The sequence below is a fragment of the Dendronephthya gigantea genome, unplaced genomic scaffold (genome assembly GCF_004324835.1).
Source record: "Dendronephthya gigantea isolate DGI-Jeju-01 unplaced genomic scaffold, DenGig_1.0 000009F, whole genome shotgun sequence".
NCBI classification, from domain to species: Eukaryota; Metazoa; Cnidaria; class Anthozoa; order Malacalcyonacea; family Nephtheidae; genus Dendronephthya; species Dendronephthya gigantea.
The window spans coordinates 2,864,201-2,889,195 of record NW_021163019.1 but is presented as its reverse complement, the minus strand read 5'-3'; the positions used below and the strand labels follow the sequence as shown (position 1 = coordinate 2,889,195).

General features: G+C 36.4%; 5 protein-coding genes and 2 long non-coding RNA genes across 10 annotated transcripts; 5 read left to right on the top strand and 2 right to left on the bottom strand.

The window, feature by feature from the left end:
• The first annotated feature begins 5,235 nt into the window (after positions 1–5,235).
• Positions 5,236–6,452, top strand: LOC114517779. Its single transcript, XR_003686425.1, has 3 exons — positions 5,236–5,305; positions 5,749–5,955; positions 6,036–6,452. It is a non-coding gene; the product is annotated as an uncharacterized LOC114517779 (long non-coding RNA).
• A 275-nt stretch (positions 6,453–6,727) lies between these two features.
• Positions 6,728–8,828, top strand: LOC114517431 (2',3'-cyclic-nucleotide 3'-phosphodiesterase-like). The gene is made up of 4 exons (XM_028537159.1): positions 6,728–7,259; positions 7,380–7,694; positions 7,814–8,098; positions 8,165–8,828. Exons 1-4 carry the CDS (start codon positions 6,797–6,799, stop codon positions 8,557–8,559), a joined length of 1,458 nt encoding a protein of 485 aa, XP_028392960.1. The 5' UTR covers positions 6,728–6,796; the 3' UTR covers positions 8,560–8,828.
• Positions 8,829–8,910: 82 nt separating this feature from the next.
• On the top strand, positions 8,911–12,535 carry LOC114517430 (alpha-1,6-mannosyl-glycoprotein 4-beta-N-acetylglucosaminyltransferase-like). The gene is made up of 5 exons (XM_028537158.1): positions 8,911–9,417; positions 10,479–10,544; positions 10,680–10,751; positions 10,856–11,044; positions 11,269–12,535. The coding sequence occupies exons 1-5, from the start codon at positions 9,324–9,326 to the stop codon at positions 12,432–12,434; spliced, it is 1,587 nt and encodes a 528-aa protein (XP_028392959.1). The 5' UTR covers positions 8,911–9,323; the 3' UTR covers positions 12,435–12,535.
• Positions 9,600–15,387, bottom strand: LOC114517432 (kelch repeat and BTB domain-containing protein 8-like). 3 transcript variants are annotated; one of them, XM_028537162.1, is made up of 9 exons: positions 14,819–15,387; positions 14,291–14,581; positions 14,106–14,222; positions 13,809–13,918; positions 13,589–13,729; positions 13,383–13,506; positions 13,210–13,295; positions 13,055–13,147; positions 9,600–9,864 (listed from the first exon to the last, which is right to left on the bottom strand). In XM_028537162.1, exons 1-9 carry the CDS (start codon positions 15,116–15,118, stop codon positions 9,849–9,851), a joined length of 1,278 nt encoding a protein of 425 aa, XP_028392963.1. In that variant the 5' UTR covers positions 15,119–15,387; the 3' UTR covers positions 9,600–9,848. The 3 variants fall into 3 exon arrangements, with proteins under 3 accessions (XP_028392963.1, XP_028392961.1, XP_028392962.1); XM_028537160.1 differs by lacking the exon at positions 9,600–9,864 and adding an exon at positions 12,790–12,982 and having other exon boundaries at positions 14,819–15,385; XM_028537161.1 differs by lacking the exon at positions 9,600–9,864 and adding an exon at positions 12,790–12,982 and having other exon boundaries at positions 13,389–13,506; positions 14,819–15,384.
• A 62-nt stretch (positions 15,388–15,449) lies between these two features.
• On the top strand, positions 15,450–16,342 carry LOC114517436. Its single transcript, XR_003686383.1, has 4 exons — positions 15,450–15,493; positions 15,581–15,622; positions 15,728–15,750; positions 16,099–16,342. It is a non-coding gene; the product is annotated as an uncharacterized LOC114517436 (long non-coding RNA).
• A 576-nt stretch (positions 16,343–16,918) lies between these two features.
• On the top strand, positions 16,919–21,571 carry LOC114517434 (dual adapter for phosphotyrosine and 3-phosphotyrosine and 3-phosphoinositide-like). 2 transcript variants are annotated; one of them, XM_028537163.1, is made up of 9 exons: positions 16,919–17,084; positions 18,065–18,205; positions 18,292–18,534; positions 19,373–19,623; positions 19,858–20,033; positions 20,265–20,309; positions 20,539–20,601; positions 20,684–20,769; positions 20,871–21,571. In XM_028537163.1, the coding sequence occupies exons 3-9, from the start codon at positions 18,365–18,367 to the stop codon at positions 20,989–20,991; spliced, it is 912 nt and encodes a 303-aa protein (XP_028392964.1). In that variant the 5' UTR covers positions 16,919–17,084; positions 18,065–18,205; positions 18,292–18,364; the 3' UTR covers positions 20,992–21,571. The 2 variants fall into 2 exon arrangements, with proteins under 2 accessions (XP_028392964.1, XP_028392965.1); XM_028537164.1 differs by lacking the exon at positions 16,919–17,084 and having other exon boundaries at positions 17,919–18,205.
• Positions 21,572–21,595: 24 nt separating this feature from the next.
• On the bottom strand, positions 21,596–23,463 carry LOC114517435 (inhibitor of growth protein 1-like). The gene is made up of 9 exons (XM_028537165.1): positions 23,214–23,463; positions 23,053–23,124; positions 22,739–22,896; positions 22,531–22,627; positions 22,414–22,461; positions 22,215–22,332; positions 22,002–22,119; positions 21,868–21,929; positions 21,596–21,794 (listed from the first exon to the last, which is right to left on the bottom strand). The coding sequence occupies exons 1-9, from the start codon at positions 23,281–23,283 to the stop codon at positions 21,716–21,718; spliced, it is 822 nt and encodes a 273-aa protein (XP_028392966.1). The 5' UTR covers positions 23,284–23,463; the 3' UTR covers positions 21,596–21,715.
• Positions 23,464–24,995: the final 1,532 nt, after the last annotated feature.

Sequence of the window (24,995 nt, the reverse complement as noted above, 5' to 3'; positions counted from 1 at the left end):
ATATTAATTTTATTAGGCAGGCCCTAATAATAAAAACTTCTAGTAAGTTTGTACATATTTAATCTTAAAATCATAGTTTTAAAATTCATAAACATATAAGTTTAAATTAAGTAATATAACTTTTTACTATGGATAATGAGCCAGAAACTTCATTGGGGGCAGATAGAGGTGAGATAAAAGCTCCATGTCCTAAAAGAAAGTATAAAGGAGGGGGAACAACTTGCTGCATTCCTAGTTGTGATAGTAACACTAGAAATAACCCAGAACTTTCATTTTATGTAATTCCAACTGATAAAAAGCTCAGGAAGATGTGGTTGCATTGGATTGGAAGGGTTAATTTTGTACCAAAAAAACATCATAGAGTCTGTTCAAAACATTTTGTTGGTGGCAAGAAGACATGCCTTCATAATGTTCCAAATATAGTGGAAAAACTATTACAGCCCAAACAAGCAAAGCCAAGAACAACTTTTAAATGCAGGGAGAGGATTTATGTAGTTAAAGAAAGTGAAAGAGAAGATGAAAGACCAAGTCTAGAAGCTAAGGTTTCAGAACTTGAAGCGCTAGTAGAGAACCTTCAGAAGGAAAATGAAAAGAAACAAAAAGAAATTTTTGACCTAAACAGAAAAATTCAATGTCGTTTCTCAATTCAAAGATTTAAAGATAACAATAGTGATTTTGAGTTTTATACTGGATTTTCTAGCTACAGTACATTTAAGGCATTTTATGATTATCTTTGTCCATCTTGTGAAAGATTAAGATATGTTGGATCTTCCAATAATTCAGGACAAACCAACAACCAGAAGTGTGGACCAAAGAGATTTTTGTCTCCTGAGGAAGAACTTTTCATGTGTCTTACAAGACTGAGACTGGGTTTGCTTGAAAGGGACTTAGCTGAAAGGTTCAACATCTCTGTATCCCAAGTGTCAAGAATTTGGATTACCTGGCTTGACTTTTTGTACAGATTTTTAAGATCCATCCCCATTTGGCCATCACAAAGCTATGTTAGAGAAACAATGCCACAGAGTTTCAAGGAAACCTATCCAGACACAAGAGTTATAATTGACTGTACTGAGTTATTTATCGATAGACCATCCCAACCAAGAAGCCAAAGCGCAACATTTTCCACCTACAAGAATCATAACACCGGCAAAGGTCTTATTGGAATATCTCCAAGAGGGGACCTTACTTTTGTTTCTGAGCTGTATGCAGGTAATACATCGGACAAACAACTGACAAAAGACTGTGGCATCTTTAAGTTATTGGAAGTTGGTGATCAGATCATGGCAGATAGAGGCTTTGAAATTGAGGAGGATTTACCACATGGTGTCTCTTTGAACATACCCCCATTCCTTGGTGAGAGAGCTCAATTTTCTGAAGAAGAAGAAATTGAAACTCGGCGGATTGCAAAACATAGGATACATGTTGAAAGAGCTATCCAGAGGATTAAGAGCTTTCGTATTCTTAAATTCGACTTGCCAATATCAATGGCTGCAGACCTGAACAAGATTTGGGTCATTTGCTCATATTTAACATTGTTTTTCAGACCCTTAATTCAAGTTCAACTACATGAAGAATGAATGAATTGTTATGTTATAAACCAATAGTTTTTCTAAAGTACTCAATGTTTAAATATATAATTAAATATATTGTACAATGAAATTATAATGAATTCACTGTAAATTGTTCAGACAATCATTATATTTAAATTATGTGAATATAATATGCACATTCAAATATAGTTATTTGATCCAAAATGAGGGCATCTGGACTTGCACCAAGCCATGGCCATCTAGGATTTACGATCAATCCACAGGCTGCACAAAGTTTTATGTGTTCTTTTAAACTATCTTTATACTGATGATATCTTACCAATGCTTTCTGCTCATTTTCAATTCCCCATTGACAGCTCGCACTCCTGGTCTGAGATGGCTTTGTAATTTTGTTCACAATACTATTAGGATAGATTGATTTTCTTCTCTTCACCACACAACCAAACAATGATGAGGTCAACCGACATTTTCTTTGTTCATACCACTCATTGCATTTGTTTTGCTTCCGTGTGTTCTTCTCAATTTCCTTGCAACCTTCGTTATCGACAAATAATCTCTCCATGACAAATTCCATACTTTTTTCTTTATCAGGAATAGAGGTACAATCTAATTTTCCATTTAGCCTTTGCAGAATGTTTGATCTTACTGAAGTGTAGTCCAGTTTGTCACCCACTCCTTTTGCACCTACAATTCTCTGTCTTGAGGGTAAGTCATTAACATCAAACTCACATGGTTCACACTTTGTATTGTCTAAGATACCGACTAAATGACTTGTACTTCCTGCTTTTTCCAAACCTGCTTTAAGACACTCCAAATTAGCTTTTGAGACCTTTTCTTTTGTTGAGCAATACCCATCTCTTTTCCCTTCAGGCACTGGACGCTTTCGACCTTTTTTATCTTTATCATATGTATCCTGGGGGCATCAAATCTTCAAATAATAGGGCTTCTTGTGTTGTGTTCTTTTTGGGGATATGCCATGTCTGTAGCTCCTGGGTGCATGTTTTGTCGTCAGGTATATCTGATAGGCCAAGCTCAATATAATCAAGAAACTGAAATAAAGTAGCTGCCACATGCTTGCAACGACCACCAGCACCAGCAGGACAAGAGCAATTTGCCAAGACAACATTCCCTGAACTTTGTTCAAAGTTAACATTCACAAGATATTGTTTCTTTTTCATTTCTGCATTAACATGGCACCGGACAAGAAAATGGACTTTATCATCTCCATCCTTTACATTAGCTTTCACCCGAAACTGTCTTGGATATCCAGCTTTAAATAACTTGTAGCCACTTTTCTTGTGCTTAAAAGCCTCAGCAGGTTTGCCATCAGTTGTATTTTTATCCTCAAGAATCAAATGCTTTTCTAACTGTGTGTATGTAAAAACTGGACAGTTCTTCAAACTTTTTGTCCACCCATCTAATAGTGGTGTTAAATCTCTATCTGCCCCCAATGAAGTTTCTGGCTCATTATCCATAGTAAAAAGTTATATTACTTAATTTAAACTTATATGTTTATGAATTTTAAAACTATGATTTTAAGATTAAATATGTACAAACTTACTAGAAGTTTTTATTATTAGGGCCTGCCTAATAAATTAATATAATATTTTAGACCTAGCCTAGCTTCTATATCTAGTAAATTTTAAAAATTACCTAAGCTATAAATATATTGTACTTATTTATACTATGTTAAATTTTAAATCGTTAATATTAAATAGCTTTACCTACGAATTTAATATATCTAGCACTATAAAAATATTTTAATACTATAACCCTACTTGAATAATTCTACGAGAAAGTGGAAATGAGCCGTCGACAACAAAAAGAGCAGATAAACGAACAACCAAAGTCAAAACTGCTTTCTTCTTAGCGTTTTTAGCAAAGTAACAGTGCCGGGTCGGATAAAACCGGTTTGGGTTGCTTAAATTTCGCGCCAAAAGATTTAAAGCCCCTTTGAACGTATTGCCCTTGAACGCCATGCTGATCGAACGATCGACAGATATTTTGATAAACATTTGTCGATTTCAACAAGCGAAAGAATCCGCACAAAATACTCGATCGTTGTGAAATTACTTTGTATACATCGAGCAATGGCATGCACGCATTTGTAGGTCAAAATGGTGGGATGTAGAATGCTTGCGAAAAGTACTCACCTCAAAAGGACAAGAAGAAACGTCCTCTTAGAACGTATTTACGAACCAATTTTCCGCTCCCTCTGTTGTTCGGTGCACATTTTTAAGCTCATTTTTGCTTCGATTGCAATGCAATTTGAACAAAACAAACTTTGCAGCATTAGGAACACGTCGATGTATTAAAAGTTAGCAAATGTTGCGAAAAAAGCGTATTAAAAAAGCGATACTTCTCGCATGCGAAATGCTCGCTTCGATGGCGGGCATTTCGCCTGCAAGACAAGGTTACCACATTTCCCATGATGCTTTGCTATAATGGGAATTGCCTATTAATTAATCAATAATTGGTTTGCATAAACATTCTTTGATTCAAGACACGCCTCTGCAAACACGCGTGTTTCACCTCCACACACGCGTGTCCATTTTACCAGAAGAAATTGAAGTTCAAAATGGCGACGGGAAAGGCGCGATCAATTTTTTTAGCCGCTTCTAAAGCGAGATTAACTTTGAAGACCTGCCAAGCCAAACGTTCAAGTATTTTTACGTACAGATTTCTTTCAACAGAAGTCGAAAAAACTTTAGAAGGGAGATTAGCCATCGTTTATACATGCAAAGTTTGCGATGCAAGGTCCTCAAAAGTTTTCAGCAAATTGGCGTATAATAAGGGTGTGGTTATAGTGAAATGTCCAAGCTGTTCCAGCCATCATCTCGTTGCGGATAACCTTGGTTGGTTTGGTGATAAGAGCAGGTATTGCGCGTTATGGTAAATGCGTATGTTTGTGTTAGAGGACACCCATTAATACTTAGGTTGTTTCTTTTAGAAATATTGAAGATATATTGGCAGATAATCAAGATGCAGTAAAGACAGAACTAGACGATGCTAGTGTGGAAATTTTAACACGAAATTTGCTTGAAAAACACCAAGACAAAACATGAAAATTATCTTAGAATTAAATATCATCAATTGGCACAAATCGTCCCCATTATACAAACAAAAAATTGAATCTGTGAAAAACTAGTATGAGATGAGAGTCTATTAACTTGGTTCAAGCCCAATTTGTGCATAACAATTCATACCGACACAGCCTGAAAATTTCGTCAATTTAGAAATTGACAATTTCTCTATTAAACATTAACAGAAAGTGAAAAAAGAAAGTGTGAACAACAATATTAAGTGAAAATATAGAGGAGTTTCAATTTTCGCATTTATTTTCTGTTGTAAAGAGTAAATTTAACATTGGGACAAACCGAAGTCATTAGTTGATAAACCCCGTTCTTTTATCGTTAAGCCTTTGGGCACAGAATACCTACCAGAAGTGGAACTCTATACTATTTTTTCGTAAGTGTGATTCGTCACTTAGCAAGTGCATTTTTTTGAGGTAGTCACCCCCCTGCCAATACTAAAAATGGATTGATTTTAGACAATGGCAGGGGGGTGACTTCCTCAAAAAAATGCACTTGCTAAGTGACGAATCATGACGAATAACACTTACGAAAAAAGTACAGGAGTTCCACTTCTGTAAGGTATTCTGTGCTTTGGGCTACCTGTGCAGGGTGTAAAACGTAAACAAACTCATTGTGTTGTGATGCAGAGGTCATATGTGATGTTTTTTCGCATTACTCGAGGTAAGATTATCGTTGATATTCTTTAAGAAGATATAAGATCAAACTTTATTTCGTTGTATTCTGATTAACGATGTGCAGAACTTCATCGTGAACGAAGTGACTTTATTTCTGTTCATTCAAAGTACAGTCTGTTCATTCAAATTTTGTAGACATTGTTGTTTACGTATTGCTATTAAAGCATTGCTTTCCTGACAGGTATATTCTACGAAAGGCGGACTGATTAAACTCTATAATATACTTTCATTTTTACGGACAGTACCGTCTGAGAAAGTCGTATAGTAATGATGAATTTCTATTGAGAATTGATGTAAATTAACCTTAAACATCTAGATCTTATTGCTATATATTAGCCTTATATTTCCATATACGTAATTAGATTATGTCTTGCATGATTGTCGTTCTTGGTAATATTCTCTTAAAAAGGATATATTTTTGTATTTCAGATGATTTTGGATCTTGAGAGCAATTTCAAAAAGAGATTATGAAGGTGGATTGTGTAGAAGAGAATGGCTCTGGATTTTATCATTCCCTCTAAAAAATTGGCTTCTCAGTAGAGATGGAATACACACAGCAGCAGCGGGGGAGATGGAACTCAAATCGAGGCTCGTATGGTCGTGGCCACCCTAGACATGGAAACCAAAACAGCAGAGGTATCTTTGGTAATTTTGTTTACAGTTGATCTATTAAACATGGAGCAAAATGACAGCTGGTGAATATTTTTTTTCTGTAGAGAATCAAAATGTAGCATATCCTCCGCATGGTCACATGAGTGAGTCTTCTTATGGAGGATGGATTACAATGAATCCACCCTACAGTCACATGGGTGGAGCTCCTTTTGGAGGATGGAATGAAATGTATCCTAACTATAATCACATAAGTAGGTCAGCCTATGGAGAATGGAACGAATCAATGTATCCTTCTTATGGTCCAGTGGGTGGTTATTCTTATGGAGGATGGAATGGAACCCATCACCCCACCTACCAACAAAGGGGCAGGCCTTCTGACAGAGAACAGAATGAAGTACATCCCACAAATAATTACAGGGATGGGTTGTCTCACAGAGGACGGGGGCATAGCAGCACCATAAGAGGGCATGGTTATATCACAAGAGGGGGAGGCAACACCACAAGAGGGGGTGGTAATACAACAGAGGGGGAGAAGAGGGGGTGGTAATACAACAAGAGGGAGTGGCAACACCACAAGAGGGGGTGGTAATATAACAAGAGGGGGAAGTAACACCATGAGAGGGGGTGGTAATATAACAAGAGGGGAAAGTAAAACCATGAGAGGGGGTAGCAATACAACAAGAGGGGGAGGTAACACCATGAGAGGGGGTAGCAACACAACAAGAGGGGGTAGCAATACAACAAGAGGGAGTGGCAGCACCACAGAGGGGGTAGTAAAAGAGGGGGTGGCAATACGACAAGAGGGCATGGCAACACCACAAGATGGGGTAGTAGTACAACAAGAGGACATGCCAACACCACAAAAATGGGTAACAAGAATGCAAGAGTGGATGGTAACACCGCAGGAGGTAGTGGCCCCACCACAAAAGGTTATGGACAATGCCCTAGGGGCGATAGAGACTATAATCATGTACAAGAAAGGTATAGGAATGAGGATTGTCCAAATGACAGTAGACCAACAACAGACCAAAAGAAACAACAGTTTCTTAACTTCCCATTTATAGAACATTGTGAAACAATCCGTTTATTAGCACAGTTTCATGTCATGTTTATATTGAGAGGTGCACCAGGAAGTGGCAAGACCACTGTTGCCAGAGCCATCTTGGAGCAGGCTAAAGATCAAGCCATTGTTTGTTCTGCTGATGATTTTCGTTACAATGAGAATGGAGAGTATGTGTGGCAAAAAGAAAAACTGGAGGAAACACACAACAAATGTAAAAAAAAGGCAGAGGAATTTGCTGCTCTTGGCAAACCTTCGATCATCATAGGTAAGGTTAGGGGCTGGTTTAAATTGCACACAATGTCCATAGAGTTAGGTACCATTTAGTTAGATCATGATTTACAGCTGAGATTCCCCATGGATCATTTTTGGATAACTTTTTTTTCAGACAACACAAATATAAGAACATTTGAAGTGGAACCTTACATGAAGATAGCTCAACAATATGGCTACGTTGTTGTGTTGGTTGAACCAAAAACTCCGTGGAAGCATCAGGCTAGAGAGTTGGTTAAGAAAACTCCCCACAATGTTCCACTTGGCACTATATTTAAACGACTTGAGGATTTTGATGAAATTTTGCCATATTACTTTGGTTGGTTTCTCTCACCAGAGGATAGTGTGAAACTGCCGACAATGGCTAAAGATATTTTGTCGAAAAGCTTACAAGTAGCCGAGTTCCAACACTTTATCAAAGCTTTCGCAGGTGAATTGAATAGATTTTTGTTTCATTTCGATTAAACCTGGCTAATTTTACTTATTAGAATGGTTTCTTATTATTGCCATAATGCCATTCCTTGTTTCCATTCCTTGTTCATCTTATAGCTCGTTTCACTGAAGAGTTCACGGTTGATGACATCGTGTCTTACTACTTGATGAACGAGCAAAAGGAGCCATACCACGTCACCGCATGTTTTTCACCTCGAGGAAAATACCTGGGCGGTTCACCATATCACAAAGCACGAGCAGTCGTGGGTGCTTTAGGTCAGATCTCATTTGTGTCCATCGTTGGTTTAGTTGTAACCGAAAACACCTTCAGCGCTCGTGTCACTCTCACAAATACGCAACGTAAATTGTGGATGAAGGAAGACCAACGTTGTCCAAGAAAAGGTAAAGATTTTGTTGTTTTTCTTTCTATTAAAGAAGAATCGCGTTTGTAATTATATGTCTGTACAGGTCACGGGTATGGTAGAGTCGTTTCACCATGGGCTGTCCAAGGAATCACAAGATCCTTGCAGAAATTACCATTAGAGGATAGTGCTCGCCCAGTTACAGACAGACGCGATAACTGTTCAGATGCAAGCACACATATTACCCTTGGAACAAGACAAAACGTAAATCCAGTTCAAGCCAAATACGATGTTGAAGCAGTCATAAACTTAGAGGTCACGTCTGAAGAGTTTGAAGAGTATACGTTGGTTGATGGAGTTGGTATGATAAGAAAATACAGCGATGACGTCTGGGCGCTGTACTTCAACCAAGCCAACATTATGAAAATACCAGTAATCTTTTCTGGTCACTATGCCCAACGTATTGTCAATGATTTTATGGATGAGATCGATGATTTCTAATCATATTTGTATTTTGTAGATTTGTTTTTATTACGTAGATAATAGCGCCAAGTTTTATCTCAGTGTAAATAATATATTACAAACAAATATATCCGAATATATATGTACCTAAAATTTCCGACAAATAAAGACAATTTTAGCATTTCTGCTTTTCAATCTATTGTTGGGAAAACTGCAGAGGAAAACCGCAAATTCTCTCGTTTTTGTGATCTCTATAAAGAGCCTGGGATTGCGTGAGTTGATGAGATATTTTCAAATGTTAATATCACAATGAATGCGTCCCATTATCAAAGATTGTGAGATTGCCACACTGTGGATTGCCAACGTATGGGGTCAACCGTCTATTGTTCTCTTATATACAAGTGAAGATTAACATGTTGCAGATGTCTTGCTATGCATAAAACAACCTCAAAAAAAGCCACAATGTAACCACCATGACTCCTTGTGATACATCACTTGTCCTCCATTTGACGTCACGACAGTATCTTCCTGACATCGATACAGCCATTTTACATACAGTGCCGAGATTATTGACTACCGCCATAATAATAGCGATTGATTGTACACTTATTTTTCGCTTTATTAAGAGTCTATGTTCTGATAAGTACTACACATAACACCAGCCAGTTATGATCTTCGTTTCAAAGGAGGAAAAGCAATGATCGCTGTGGTAAAGTTTTAAAAAACCCAGAGGCAGACAACCACGGTTATTGAAAACCCGAAGACGCAGCTGGGGACGCGAGCCTCTTGAACTTTAGAACTTAATGATTCGAAAAATACCTTGTAAGATTGGACATACAATTCTTCTGGCCGTGTTACTGTCGTTTGTTAATACTGTTATCATTCTTATTTATTTGGGTAAGTTAAAGTGAAACATATTGATAGTTTTATCTTAAATATTGTGGTCTAAACAACTGCCTAAAATAGACAAAGGACTCCTCGGCGTTGCGACCGTAACAAGAGCTGGCAGGACTGTGGAGTGATATAGATATTTTGTTTTAAAGTTCAAAATTCAGTTACAAGCAGGCATTTTTTATTCAAATGCTTCATGCATTGTAATATGTTCTTCCTGTCAATTACAAACCGACGCTACGCTATGAATTCTTTTCCGTGTAAAATTTCGGATTTTGTTTTCAACGGATTAAAATTTAGCACGAGTATTTAGAAGTAAAGTTAATTATTAACCGAATGTGTGAGAAATATGATATTGTAATGTGAAGTACAAATATATTTGCAGTATTGTTCATGCAACTTCAACGTGGCAGATGCCCCTGACCTGTTTACCTGAATCATTTCCATGACACCCTGTTAACAAAAAACAAAACATATCATTTCATGCCAGCATTACCATTGAAATTATAGTTATTTATATAAGTGAATATAGACCATATCTAAAAATCTTGAGAACACCTTAGTTCAACAGTTGATTTGAGACACTGGTATTGATTTTAAAGTTTATAGCTTTGAATCCAGTCCAAACAATCTATGATCAATCCCTACTTAGAGTGCTTCATATAATAAAATGCTTCAAGAATCAAGTTATATATAACTAAAACAGCAATAAATAAGTTGAACTGAGTGCATTTTTAGTAAAGAAATGGTGGTATAATTCTAGAATACCAGGCCAATAGTGCATTATGTGAAAGCTAGGTCTGTTAGAGGATCAATTTTAGTGTATAGAACTGCCCTTTTCTTTAAAAATTCAATTCATGCATCAAGTAACATAAAACAAGGTAGTTCTATATGCCATTCACTGTTAAGAGTTAGATTGGCCAGGTATTCTATAATTGTTCCATTCCACTTGAAATTAAGACCCCTTGAACCTTTAGAATTTATCTGCATCAATAAAGTGCCGAAAATCATAACTGATTGCTCCAAAATCGTTTAAAATGTTATTATTAAATCAAATGTTTATTTAGGTCCTTTGAACTACAAAAATGATGCTGGAGACACTTTACCACCAGCTTTCAAGCCCCTTGTCAAAGGTGAAAGACATAAATGATTTAGTGTTGGAGTTTTGGTGCTATTTGTTATTGTGGGTTGTAGTCTACTTAAAAATGAAGATTATGACTGGAATATCCATCTCCTTTATTAAGCATATTTTTTCATTCATTTTGCAGTTGTCACCCAACCTAGAACACAAGAAATTCAGCAGGTATCTGTCGTAAATCAAGAGGAGAATCGCAAAATAGGTTTGTATTAATTCCTGCCCAACAACATGAATGATTATCTAACTTGGTTTGTTGAAGAGAACATTGAATGCATTTCTCAGAGCCAACTTCCTAAATTTTTGTAGATTTTCCAACTGTTGAGAGAGCTCCTGGTAATAATTCAGGAAACGCGGACAGTGTGGACGTTTTTACAGAATGGGCTAAGAAATTCAGTCCAATAGAAAAAGAAGAAGATAACCTTGATCATGCATCTGACAGATTGAAATTTAATCCCAATGTCATGTCTATGGTAGGCAGGCCACCTTCAAAACCAGGTAAGAATAAATGTTCTATGGAATGGATTTACTCGGGACTCCCCCCACCTACCTAAGCCAGAGGGTTGTGGAAGGGATGGGGATTTGGATATCAATTTAAAATTTAGGGTTGATATGTATAAAAGTTACTACAAAATTATAAATATTTTGCTGAACTTTGGAGGTTCAGGGGGATTTGTAACATGGTGAAAAGCCAGTTAAAAGTAGCCTAATTACTTTTACAGTGGACATTGTTATTGGTATACCAACGGTCAAGCGAGATACGACTGACTATATTTCATCCACACTACGCCATTTAGTAAAATATCTAGATCAAAACGAGACCAAACGATGTCATATCGTCGTCTTCAGTGCAAACTTTGAACAGCTGGCAAATACACAAACTGCTAATTTTATAAAAAAAGAGTTTGCAAAAGAGGTTGCTGCTGGTCTTATTGAGGTGATAAAACCGGACCTGTCGTTTTATCCAAAGCTAACCGACTTGCCTATTTTATGGAAAGATAAGCCTGATCGCATCAAGTGGCGATCAAAACAATGCATCGATTATGCCTTATTGTTTGCGTATTGTCGCTATCTCGGCCACTATTACCTCCAGCTAGAGGACGATGTTTCTGTCTCACAAACATATTTTCGAGAGATGAAATCTTTTATTCGTGTACGTGGTCCATCGAAATGGTCAAATTTGCAATTTGGTACGTCGGGTTTTATTGGAATGCTTTTCAAAGCGTCTGATTTAGGAAGACTTGCTTTGTTTGTTAAAATGTACTATTGGATATTTCCCGTGGATATCCTCTTCAGACACTTCAACGATGTGCATCTGTATGGTAACAGCCCCAGAGACATCTATCGACCATCTTTATTCAAACATCTTGGTCGCGAGTCATCGCTCAAAGGCCAGACTCGTAAAATTGAAGGAGGTTTGAAAAAAGTACGTGTTAACGAACGACGATATACCGACTCCACAAATCCGTCCGCTTTTATTTCAACTAATATTCAGGTATTTGAGTCCAACACCGTGGATGGACCCTACAGATTGCGAGACCTTGGCTACTTCTGGGGCAAGGCGCCTCGTCTCAATGATTTTATCATCGTTGAGTTTATGAAAGATGTTACCCTGCTTCGTGTGGTGGTTGAGAGTGGGAGCCAGTTTGCTCCGAATGATATTATTGAAGAGGGGGAGTTGAGCACGAGCAAAATGTCCAGGAATGGTAAATGTGAGGAGAATGCATATAAATTATTACCTAGTAAGACCAGCAAAGGAAAGGTTGATTCAGGCGCAACAAAAATAGCAAATGTAAAATGCGTCAAGTTAATAATTAGTAAACTCAGTACAGACAAATCTAGGTGGTTAATAATACGAGAATTAGCAGTCTGGTCAGTTAGAAAATAGTATATTGTGGTAAAATAATGGTTATTAAATTTTTAAATTATCATACTGTCGATTAGAAATTTCATAACCAACTGTATGATAAAAAAGTACTGCTTCAAAAGAAATGCATTTATATATACTAAATTGCTTATTTCACCGATTCTAACATCTTGATCCTTCGAGTTATTTGCAGGAATTAATTGGAGTTGTGTGTTTATATGTATGACATTTCCGGCGGCGTAATTTACCACGAATTTTGAACCCAGGTTAACCACAGTTAATAGTTAACTTGGTCTTTCTAATTGTATTGCAAGATGTTAGAGGAATGGCACGGAACGTCATGTTCTGGTCTATACGTTTTATTCCTGAAGGCTATTGTACTTATATATTATTATTTAGGTGCGAACACCTCATAGTCAGCGATTTTGAAGTTAACAGTTCCCATTAGCGATGTTGGCAAAACACTGTCTCCGTCGTAACTATGAGAGAGTTTCGAACACGAATCTGTATTCACATTACAGTCATGCGCGATATATAGATCAGGACCTGCCCCAAATGTTGGACCGATACTGTAGAGTTAAAATACCAAATTTAATACACAGAACGGTTGATACAATGTGTTAAGTAACAAAGTTTCTTACCTGATATGACTTAATGTCGCAAATTTTGGTCGAATGACATTAAATCTTTTCGGTGGAAATCCTTCAAAGTTGACCAAATTAAATAGGAAACAACTGAGAAAGAAAATGTGAAATGTGATGTTTTTTCAATGTTTGCTGGTATAAAATGTTCTTACTTCGATGATTGACTGTATTTTCCATTTCCTTTGTCATACTTCCAGGGGACATCACTGAAACCCCCGCAAATACAGCCATTGTCTCCCTAAAATTGAAGTTCATGGTTATTGGTTATTGCATTTATCAGCTTACAGTGCAGTACAGAGATAGTATTTGTGTTCCTTCTTACAACCTTCACCTGAACGATGGTAAATGTTTTTTCAACATCATCGCATTTTTCATGAAATGTTTTTGATGAGAATCCGTCTTCTGATGCTTTGTAAATGAGTTGCCATTCTTGGTGAGGATTTCCAAACCTAAAAACAAAAAAATGGAGACTGCTCATGCAATGAAGGATGACGTGACCATGGCCTGCGTTTGGATCATCTTTTTACGTACCAGTGATTTAAGATGGATTGATATTTTGAATTAGTTTTCCATAAGATTGTCGTGCCGTGAAATCTCTTCGTGTGAGAGCGTGGTCGTAATCTAATGTCATCATTCTGATCAAATTTCTGAGGAACTGCAGCAAATCTATATCTAGTCATATAGTAAATGTGATCGGTTTGAATATTCAAAATATAGAGGTTGCTTTTATTTCTATTTTATCCCTTTTTACCTTTCAAGAGATAGTTCCATGGGGACAGCACCTGTAGGTTCTATTTCTTCAGCAAACACCTTGCTATCCACCAGAAGCAACCGAACGTAGTTTATTACTTGCTTCAAATACTGCAACGAAATTTTGTGCCGAGTTATTTCATGAGTTATTCTTGTTAGGGAGTGCCGAGGTCAAACTCGTATTCAACTTTGAATCGATTATTTTCAATCTGAGACACACATTGTACCGAATTATCCGAATCTATCACATGTCAGCAACTAGCTTAGTGTATCTCACCTTTCCAACGAGGTTTCTTACCTTGCAGACATCTTCACGTTCATATTCTGTGCAGTCTTCCAAAGGTGTTTCAACGTTTGCTTGATGTTTCGCCCACGTCAATACGGCGCGCCAAACGTCCTCTTCTTCTAAATCAAACTGCACGAAATATCAAAATGATAACTGAACTTGATGCTGTGAAGCAAAGTGTGAAACAAATGTTCTACCTTGTCGCTAGTTAAGAGTTGTATCAACGCATCTTTGCTAAGGCCTCGAAATCCTTGCGTTTGAACGACTTCGCTCGCGTTTTCTTCTATGAAAGATTGAGAGATTTTTACCAGCTCACTATCGATACTGCTTTCGATGCCCATATGGATTGAACCCAGATAAAACTCGCAACAATTCTCGATTGAGAGTTCTTTTAGGAAATACTCCTCGCATTTTGAAATCAACTTTGACATTTTAAGTTTAGCAGCAATTTTAAGGATCTCTAAGTTTGTTGTTGAAGTCAATTCAATCTGTAGGAAAGAAATTAAATTACATGAAATATTTCCATCCTAAGACAAACGAAAGCAGTGTACAAGATGAAGATCTACGATCCTTTTACTACTAATAAAACATGTATCAATTTTGCTCAAATATTTCATAACCATATCGTATTCGAGACATTTCCGTTCAGAATCCTCCACCATCCCTATTTTCAAGGCTTATCTAATTGGGTTACTTTCTGGGGATGATAACATTAGTTGTTCTACCTTTCCTGTATAGATATAGCGCAGGACATTCTCAAACACCTCAGGACTCCAGTTTGGTTCATAAATTGACCCTGAACAATCATCTTCATGGTATTTCAAAGACCTTGCCTTGAGAATTAAACTATGAGCCATAAACTGTTCCTTGCTGTTTCCAATGATGAAAAGAACATCAGAAAATTTTGCACTCTTGAACAGGCGCCCTAAATCAGCAACTAGACCTGCTGTGTCTTCACAAATTACAGAAAGGTTCGTGTTGCTATCATTACGATCAAGGCCATTTGTCGCCATATTTGCACACATAAAAGTTTACAAAGGGATTAAAATTTTGGGTAATGACATGCCAAGGTAAATAGACATTAAAAATGGAAGTATTCTGAGGGCAATCATTCATAAGCAGGGACTAAATGTCTTGAATAACCCCTCCCATTGAAAGTAAGGTACTGACTATTGGCTAACCACTCAGTGGTGTAATTAGTTCCGGTGAACAAAATTCCGCTACCACTTAATTCCGGGATGAAATATCTGAGGGTAAAATTATCCGAGGTTGAAATATCCGAGTGAAAATATCCCGGGATAAAATACCTTAGGATGAAGTATCCGGTGATAGAAATCCGGTCATAAACGCGCATTGCTTGTTGGGACTTTCTCTTTGATGTCCGCCATTTCAATAAATTGGTAAGTTTGTGTTTGTTGTGGAAGGAATCCTTATTAATCTTGTTTTATTTTTGAACGTCCATATTTATCACTATTGCTGTTTTATAGATCGTGGACTGAAGATTATTTCAGCCCAGAATGAGGGACAAGGTACTTGTAGAAAGGGTTTAATTTCTGTACGTTGTGTGTTGAGATATTTCATAATTTGTAACACGTTGTATGCGATTTTTACTCACACTATTTTTGTGTTTCTAGTGGAAGAAGAAACGTATGCGAAGGTATAAACTCTATATTTTTCAACTGATTTCATTATATATTTTATTCCCTCAAATATATCTGCACGGTTGTCTCCCAAAAGAGGATGAATGCTTCTCATGTCAAGGTCCCTTTTGAAAGTCAAGATTTAGCAGTTGGGTGTTGAATTGTAAACCTCTCTCGTGGCATGTGTTTTTTGAACGTATTTGAGAGTTCACAAGCTAGTGAATATCCTCTATTTGGCTTTAAATACCAGACAATTTTAGAGTTGTATACTCATGCAGCAGTTGGTTAGAAAAAAGCATCTGATTTTTCACTTGTTACAAAAATTCATCTGAAAATATCCGTCGTATGTTCTAAATTTTGGTTAGGTTGAAACGAAAACGCAGAAAAATGCGAGCCAGATCAAAGTAAACTGGAGGCAGCGTGTTGTAGACCTGAAATAATTTGGTATCACTGAAGAAAATTGTTATGAAAAAGACTGAAGAAAAGGAGCATATGAGAGAGAGACAATAGATTATGATAAAGAATGACTTTTTATTCTATGATTCCAACCATGTCTACAAAGTATTTTGTCTGTTTTATAATTGCAATAAAACTTGTAAAAGCATTATAGTGGTTTGACTAGTTATCATTATGAAGTTGGTATGCTTCCTAGGGCATCTACAAAGGTTTAAGTAGTGGTTGTGTCCTCAAAGTTTTCAATTTTGTTAAAAATCTGCATCTTGATAGATAGAAGTTGATAGAAGTCACATTTTTTTAAGTTTTAAAACAAACAGTGGTTCAGAAACACAGAAACTAAAATACTGGATTAAAATTTACCCCCGGCTTAGCACTAATCCAGCTTTGAACAACTGGGCCTCTGGTGGATGTATTTTTGAAACATCCTTACATCCACTACTTCACTTTGACTTGATACTGACAGCTTGCGTTCTTAGTTCATGTCAAGTCAAGTGTTATTGTTTTAAAACCATATTCAAAAGATTGTGGTTTGCCAACTGGTATCTGTAGTTCGTTTGCATTAAAAGCCCCAGTGGTGCTGACTAGTCCCTAGTCCACTTTTGCAAGCAGTGACTAACAGCCACTAGACGACGTCACAAGAATGCAAGGCGCGCTAAAGAGGACTAGGGTCTAGTCTGAGTTACTAACTCCATAGATTAATGAGTATAATCTATGCTAACTCACCTGATTTCAGCCCTAGGTTGAAACGTCAAGAAGTGCATTATAGTCAGATGTTACACATCATTTGATGGAAAGTGGTTAATAACGAAGACCCTGCTTCTTGGTTATATCAGAGTTGGTTCTTTGCATGCCTGGTTAAACTATTGTTAACCTTGGTTCAAAAGACAGGATCTTGGTAAGTCTCAACTTCCTCATTCAAACGCCTTGAGTCTGGAACTATCACCAGGGTGACACCACGGGAGTTAATTTGCAAAATTTTCACAAAACGAGAATATTCGGTATGAGTTTCTGACTTTAAGTCGCGAACATATCGCGATTTTTCATTGGTGTGAAGCTGTCAAGCTCACCTTGCTTTCATCTTGGCACTGGAAAGTGTCTTGTCTTATGAAAATATTAATCCATGCCTTGCATGCTTTAAGAAAAAGAAAATATTCGTGTCGAGACACGGATGGATAGCTCACATATTTCAACATAATTAGGCTTGGTTATAGCAATCATACATTCAAGTTTGAGTCGTAATTGTCGAAACTTCGTGAGACAAAAAACGCAATTTAGTAATTAACGTTCTTGTTGTGTTCTAGTATAAAAATGTTTTGTCGTTTTTCCCGTCCATAGGAGGTTTTCCGGTTTTTTTATGCACTTTCCTGGTGTTAGGGACCTATAGATCTAGAGATATCTCTGACGTTCAATGCGCGATCGATTGCATAACTATAAGCCATGATACAGTTTCTACATCCATACACAAACACGTCGCGAATTTGCTGTAAAAAGTGCAGTTGCTGCAGGATTATTTATTCTTTATTTTCGACATCACGATTGACGCATTTCAAAAAGTAAAAACGATAATGAAAAATTGGGAAATACCATGAATACTAATTCGGTAAGATGAGGTCATAGGGTGAATAATATAATCGAATCTTTCATCGCTGAAGTTTTTCTTTATAAAAGATGACGAATTTTCTTTGCTCCCATAGTCCCATGCATTCAGTTCAGACTGCGTTCATCATTTTTAACAAATCATCCAGCTGTTTTATTTCTCTGAAAAGACTTGCTGACTATAGTCTCTCTACTACATAAAATCTTTATTCTGCATACGGCAGGCCGGATTTCAGATAGTAATTTGATCTATTTCTTATTCAAATCTCCTATTTACAGAATCAAGATATAGCGTCGTTTCAAAGTCAGTCAAACTTCAGTCAATTCTTAATATATACAGAAGCTACAGTTCCCTTCGCTGTGTCGCCGTTGATTTGTTTCATTATTCTGGGAAATCATGCATATCAAATAGAGAAATACGTAAGTGCAATGTTTACAATTTCCCCTGATCTTAATTAAAACAGATTACGTGTATATAATTTGAATAAAGCATTCTTGATGCTTAGACGTAACTTGCAGTCTTCAACATAGCACTGGAATACGCTGGGAATATTTATTGCTACACAATCATCTATCACGATGTCAATTTCAATAAGTTCCTCGTCTTCTGACGATGAATTCGAGTTTCCTCCATTGAGTCCAAGAAGATTATGTTCAACAGCAAGCAATGACTCTGATATCTCAAAACGCAGCTCGGTTTCTGGCGCAGATGAGGTGGAATACACAAATTGTCGTATGGAGGAGCTTCCGTGAGTCAATTTGTTATTGTTTTTATTGCTTAACTCTAATCCACAGTCTTAATCCATAGTTTTACCACAATATCGGTGATAATAAGTTCAGCCAGAACACGAAACAGTATTAGTGTCATAAAGAACCAGAGCTAGCTATCGAACTGTTCATTTTTAAATACACATTAATTCATCAGGTATCGATGACAAATCAGATTTGGTACAATTATTTGTACCAAATAGATCGATGTCGCAATCAACAGTAATAATGTAAGGATGTATAAAGTTGGAATGATTATATAACGAAAAACAGGATTCTCATCTGTATAGTCGCGTTCTGATATTTGTGTATGTTTTGCTTTCGGTGGGATGAAAGTCACACAATGTCAACAAGTTAGATAACCGTTGCCTGGAATAAGGTCTCAATGTGGTCAAACTAGTGATTAATAATCAGGATTTCGTCTGTTTATCTAAGATTAAGAATAAGTTATACAGTCAGAGTTGTTATAAGAATCCACTGTCACTAAGTCGATAATTTATGGAGGACAGTCAATAGAGCTCTAGACGAAAGCTAAGGCTGTGGTAACCTTTCAAATCTTGAGATAATCCTTCCTTAATTTTTATTCGTTTGGAAAACGTGTTTAAACACATCTAGATGTGCTTCCTAAAACTGTTAAAAACGGATTAAATATATTATATTCCACTGCAATGTCTGTAATTTTAGCAAAGCAGGAAAAGCATAGCATTTTATTCAATTTCAATTTTTACTTCCTGTTTCCCCTGTGTTTTGCAAGCTTCAAGCATTTGCAAAAACGCCCACGTTGTTTCGATTTAAAATTGCGCCTTTTTTCCCACATAGTTGTTTTCATAATGGCATAACAAGAAACACTGCAGAGAAGCTTCTTATTCAGGAAAAAGATGGCTTTTATTTGATCCGGAACAGTACCGCCATAGGGAGTTACACTGTGTCAGTAAGGACCGATAAATCTGTGAAACATTTTCAAATCCAGCACGATGGCGAACGATACAGTTTTGGTCAAGCTTTGTTTTGGAGTCCGATAGAGATTTGGAGTCACCTTAACAAACGACCTGTCCTCGAATGCGATGAAGGTACAAACCACTATTTATTTAAGTTTTGCAGATATTAAATACTGGAGGTTCTAAGCGAGGCTTCTAGGCTAAATGACGTAATTATTATAAAGCTCTGTTCTGTACCAATCAGTTACCATCGCATACTGTTTCCGACTAAACCACCTTACCATCATAACACGATTGAATATACTTCGCACGGTCAACCACTATCTCCAAATTATCTATAAAGTTTCTACAACTCATACGATATAGGTATCACCGTGCAGTTAAAACAACCGTATCTCTGTGAAAATGAAGAAAAAGTAGAATACAGCGTAGTGAAACGACATTATATGCCAGACGAAGAAAAGATGACACCACCGACACCGTCAAAAAGAGCATCAGTTGCAACTCTCCAACGTTTTACAACATCAATTTTAGGCGACGAAGTAAGTTATTCACGTCTGAGTAAGTCTAAGATCTGCAGCAGCATAATATTTTTATAATAAACGTTTCGTACTTGATGAAGTCTTTCGTGTAAAAAGACGCTTTATTATAAAGAAATTTTTGTTCGTTTATTATAAAGAAGTTTTTTCAAACTTGCTGTGCGGTCAACACTATTAATCTTTTAAGACTTCTCATTGAGATACTTGAGAATAACTTGAATCCGTATTTTATAGGTTTCCACCGTTGAAGGACTTATTCATAAGAAGAAAGAAAGAAAGGTAATCTCCTTCGATCTTTTTCAATCATCTTTTAGAAATTCTTGATAGTTCTTAGTCTTAGACGATTGAGCCCGTTCATATAAAGAAATAGCTCCAATTATTCATTGTGATTCACTTTACCGTTCGAAATGCTATTTGTCAACACTGTATCAGTATATTACTATTCTGCTTAAAATAAACTGTTATTTTCTTTAAACAATAAACTGTTATTTTCTTTAATTAAACTTAGTCGTGGAAACGAAGATGGTGTGTACTTCATGGTCATTATCTATCATATTACAAACCCGGAAAAGTAAGTAGTTCATGTCTCTGTGGTTTCTCTGTAGTGGAGTTATGTAAGATTTTTTAAAATGTGTATTTTCTCTTATTCCTAGGAAAGTTGTCCACTGAATAACTTAGATTTAAGGAAAGCAATTGAAGTGAAAAATGATAATGATAGCGATAAGAAGAACTCTTTTAGGTAATTTCAATGGGTAATTGCAGTTACATCCTTTTGGTATCCGAGAGTGAATGAGTGGAAGGCAAATGAAGTGACTTAATTTTTTCATTCCTTTAATTTAGGATTATATTTCCGGAGATCTATTTTGTATTCTCAACAGAAACACCTGAGGATAAGAAGATGTGGTTTGAAAACATTAGGAATCAAATAGATAGCAACAAGCTGGCTAATTTGCAGATTTGAAATGAAGAATACCCACAACAATGTAGATAGCTACATTGCAGGTTTGAAGTCAAGAATCAGCTGAAATGATCGACAGGCTCCTTCATATGATATTCAAACTACTTTCCAAGGGCATGCAAAACTTATTTATTAATCTTGATGGAATATTGACGTAAGTCTTCATGATGGAAATCATCCTAAAATCATCAAAACATTAAACGAAAAGCTATTTTACCAACAATTATGTTATCTTGCTGTACCATGCTAACAGATACAGCTTGCATCTTAGTCTTTAGACTATGATTTTTCATTACTCGTACAAGGTTCATTGGATTGGAAACATTGATAATAGTTTATATAACACATATACCTTCATGATAACATGTGCATATCTAAATCTTAGTACTATAAATATATATATATTATTAGGCTGGTGTAACAGTCTCTGAGCTCTGCAGTTCTAAACTGTTCTAACTTGGTCTGATCTGAGCTTTATCAATTCTGAACTATTTTTTCCCTGTAGTACTTAATATAATAATATGTGTTTATAAAAAAAACTCTTTAATTTAGTTTCATCACAGAGTAAAAAGATCATGAAAGTCAACACAATATAACTAAATAAATGTACAGTTTTACAAGAACACATTGTGGAAGCAAATTAATAATTTGGAAAAGTTCATAGAGCTCATAACATCTACATGTCTATCAAAATAACTTATACAAGCAGTGACACACAACTGTGGTATTATTTCTCTGTTTTTTCTGTTTTGTCATTTTTGTCATTCTTTTTACGTTGCCTTTCCTGACTACACTTTGGGCAATACCTGTAGAGATAGAAACAGACTGTAAACACATATATTTCCTAGTATATTTCTAAGTTTATTCAAGGCAATTTACCATCGTCCTTTGGGTTTTGATGTTAAATTGACACACTGGAAATGGAACCACTCAATTTCACACTAAACAGAAAGAAAGTGTTGCTTTTGAGAGATGATTTGTGGGGACATAGGTTATATTTCACTTATACCTACCCCTTCATTATCACAGCCTATCATTTCTCCATATGAAACCTGATTACATAAGCAGTATGTTGGTTCATTCGGATCAATTGGAATGTCAGGTGTTGGTGAACTGTTTTCTTTTTTCTTTCTAAAATTTGAAGATAATTTTACTCCATTAGAGTTAGAAATCAATTTAGTACCGGGAAAAACTGACTAAAGGCAAATTGAAAATAATTTTTTTACTTGCGATTGAATTTTTTCTTCTTCGGTGGTTTTGGATTCTCGGTGGAATTGGAGGTTTTCTCAGGATTTTCGGTATCTTGTTCTTGTTTTACTTTTTCGTGAAGTCGTCGGCGATTTCCTGCTCAACAGGTAATAATTGTGTGTGAGTGTTGGAAAGTACAAAAACGTGATTGCAAATATGTTCAATAATATTACATACGAGTTGATTTTATTTTTTCACCAGCTCTTTGATTTGTATCCTGTTCATCTAAAATGCCACATAAAAGAAGATGAATATAAAGTGTATATGATCTGTGAGTCATAGAGCATTATCCACCTTGCGTTTCCTGTTTCATCGGCATGCTTGGTGCCTGGTCATTCCTTAATTCAGCTGATTCCATCTCAATGTGGACCTGACGACTTTTGGTATCAACCTACAAGTGAGACCCAGGCTGTCAGTCGTAGTTTCCATCCAAACAATTTAGTTGGAAAATACTGTAATTTTATTTTTATTGAGAGAGATTAGTGCCAATGATATTGCATACCATGTCCATCATATGGGAAACATGTTGTAATTTCTCATCTCCTAATTCCTGACTTTTAACCAAACATCTCTGAATCTGTATCAAGCATTTCTTCCTGTTTGAGGATTCCTTTTTTGTGTGATAGGAATCAATTAGACGACTAATTTCTCTTAGTTTTTCTAAAGTAGAAGTAAAAATATATGGTGTGCAGTGAGTTATATGATTCATAAAGCAAGGTTATAATTCATGAAGTAAAGTTGGAATCTCAGGGTGCAGCACTGAGCATCAATGCTTCAATTCATCTGGAACTATAAGATGGAGTTGAATCACCATACCTTGGTATACTAAATCAATCTCTCTCATTTGAGAAATATCTCTCTGCAAGTCATCAGGTAATGCCTCAACATCTAATATGTTAAAAAGTAAACAACTAATATAAATCCCCGGTTATTTCCACGGTCTAAACCAGAGATGCATCAACATAAACAATACTCACAATCCATATAGGTTTCAACATAGCTACTCGCAGAGGAAATCGATGAATCCTCATTACTAAACGACGACATTACCGTAGTTTCAGCGTCAAATAATAGATCCTAACACGAGATATAACAGCACTTTAATAATCAATTTAACGTAAAGCTACAAGCGATACACCATATTATTGCAAAATGATACAAAGAGAAAGGTAAAAAAATGAAATATTTGAGTCTTTTGAGAGGCGAATGTTTTCATTCTTATTTTAATTAACGTGCGCGCGAATTTTCAAAAGTCTGGAAACTAATTGAAGAACTTTGGAGCATTCTTTCAAAAATTAAATACACCGAAAATATCATAGAAAAGAATGAAAAAATACAAGATTTTACTTATGTTTAATGGAATAGAAGTTGTGAAAGCAAAGGACAGCACAATTTAAATACATCTGGAGGAGATTACGCTAAAATGTAAACAGAACAAGTCGACGTTTATTGGATCATTCGATTGTGAAATGTACCTCTTGCCTGTTTGGCTTCAACAGTGAGTTCAACTATCATCCAATCTTTCACATTCATCGTGTGGTTGTTATTCACGAATTGCTACCAGCTTGGTAAAGGATTAACTAAGGTAACTGACCGTCTTTGTTGTTGTCATTTGGTAAAGGCTATTATATTAATCAAAAGATAGCAGGCTAGCAGCACTATTATAAACACAATTTAATTTAGATTACTAGCAAACTAGTTGTAACTGTAACAAGATTCTGTTGCTGTACTTGTATCTCAGTTGCCCCAGCTAGTATGGTCCATCGGAAGGACCTAACATTAACCCAGCTAGGGTAACATTTGCTGACTCTAGTACACTTATTGTCAAGGTGTGAACCCCTGGGGTCACATGTAGTGCTATTATATTCACAGACGTCTGAGCCGCCGGTATCTTTGCATCCACAATTTTCCTGTTCTTGTAATCGTTATCGACCCATACCAATGCCTTGCCGCAGTAAGTGCATGTCCTTGTGGCAAAAACTACTGAGTGGTTTCTCCTCTCTTCCCCAAGAGATGCACCAGGTACTGTGAAGGATATTATCAATAATGCTCCGGGGGTGGTGGCCACCCAACCACCGAAAGCATCTGTGCGACAAACCCGAGGTAAATGACAAGCGTAACCCAATCGAATAAGAGGCCAATATTTAAACAACCTGTTTTTTACAATTTTAATCTTCAAATTGCTGTTCAAGTGGGAAAGCTGATAATTTGGTGTGATTGTGGTCCAGCAAAATGGATTAGATATAGAGTTTCTTTGGTTGTGAATGTACACAGGTCTAGGAATGTTGATATTTTCTAACAAAGTATGTTTTACTTTCATTGGTAAAAGTTTTAAAAGAAGTTTTTGAATCATGGTGATGAGAATTAGTGAGACATGAGCATGACTGAGTAAATTGATGTGGCTTTTGTCTTTGCAGAAGTTAACATGAATTTCATTCAGAGGCTTGCGAATATTTCCGGCCGATTTTGGGCAGACCAGATCACGCCACTTGATTGATGTGATTTTATAAATATGCGATAAGACACTTTGACCATAATCCTCAAGATTTTTACAGCCAATCAAATGATTGCTTCCTTGGTATAGATTCAGATAGATTAATGCAGGCTTTGTTGGATACACCAGAAGTTGCCGAGTCAGCTGTTCTAAGGCAATCGATTTGTTAACATGAGCTACCTGGCGGATGTTAAGATCATTGATTGATAACTCTAGCAATATCAGATCCGGGTTTTTATCTAGATATTTTTGGTGACAGTATTGG

Excerpts from the sequence above, each read along its gene's own strand:
- LOC114517434 (XM_028537163.1), top strand. The coding sequence starts at position 18,365 with ATGTCAATTTCAATAAGTTCCTCGTCTTCTGACGATGAATTCGAGTTT. Across the intron at positions 18,535-19,372 it reads TGTCGTATGGAGGAGCTTCC|TTGTTTTCATAATGGCATAA; the intron begins GTGAGTCAATTT and ends TTTCCCACATAG. Across the intron at positions 20,770-20,870 it reads GATAAGAAGAACTCTTTTAG|GATTATATTTCCGGAGATCT; the intron begins GTAATTTCAATG and ends CCTTTAATTTAG.
- LOC114517431 (XM_028537159.1), top strand. The coding sequence starts at position 6,797 with ATGGGTAACAAGAATGCAAGAGTGGATGGTAACACCGCAGGAGGTAGT. Across the intron at positions 7,695-7,813 it reads CTTTATCAAAGCTTTCGCAG|CTCGTTTCACTGAAGAGTTC; the intron begins GTGAATTGAATA and ends TTCATCTTATAG. Across the intron at positions 8,099-8,164 it reads CCAACGTTGTCCAAGAAAAG|GTCACGGGTATGGTAGAGTC; the intron begins GTAAAGATTTTG and ends ATGTCTGTACAG.
- LOC114517435 (XM_028537165.1), bottom strand. The coding sequence starts at position 23,283 with ATGTCGTCGTTTAGTAATGAGGATTCATCGATTTCCTCTGCGAGTAGC. Across the intron at positions 22,462-22,530 it reads GATGAAACAGGAAACGCAAG|ATGAACAGGATACAAATCAA; the intron begins GTGGATAATGCT and ends GTGGCATTTTAG. Across the intron at positions 22,333-22,413 it reads TGAAAAAATAAAATCAACTC|GAAATCGCCGACGACTTCAC; the intron begins GTATGTAATATT and ends CCTGTTGAGCAG.
- LOC114517432 (XM_028537160.1), bottom strand. The coding sequence starts at position 15,118 with ATGTGTGCAAATATGGCGACAAATGGCCTTGATCGTAATGATAGCAAC. Across the intron at positions 14,582-14,818 it reads GCTATATCTATACAGGAAAG|ATTGAATTGACTTCAACAAC; the intron begins GTAGAACAACTA and ends TCTTTCCTACAG. Across the intron at positions 12,983-13,054 it reads GCGACATTAAGTCATATCAG|TATCGGTCCAACATTTGGGG; the intron begins GTAAGAAACTTT and ends TTAACTCTACAG.
- LOC114517430 (XM_028537158.1), top strand. The coding sequence starts at position 9,324 with ATGATTCGAAAAATACCTTGTAAGATTGGACATACAATTCTTCTGGCC. Across the intron at positions 9,418-10,478 it reads TATCATTCTTATTTATTTGG|GTCCTTTGAACTACAAAAAT; the intron begins GTAAGTTAAAGT and ends ATGTTTATTTAG. Across the intron at positions 11,045-11,268 it reads CAGGCCACCTTCAAAACCAG|TGGACATTGTTATTGGTATA; the intron begins GTAAGAATAAAT and ends TTACTTTTACAG.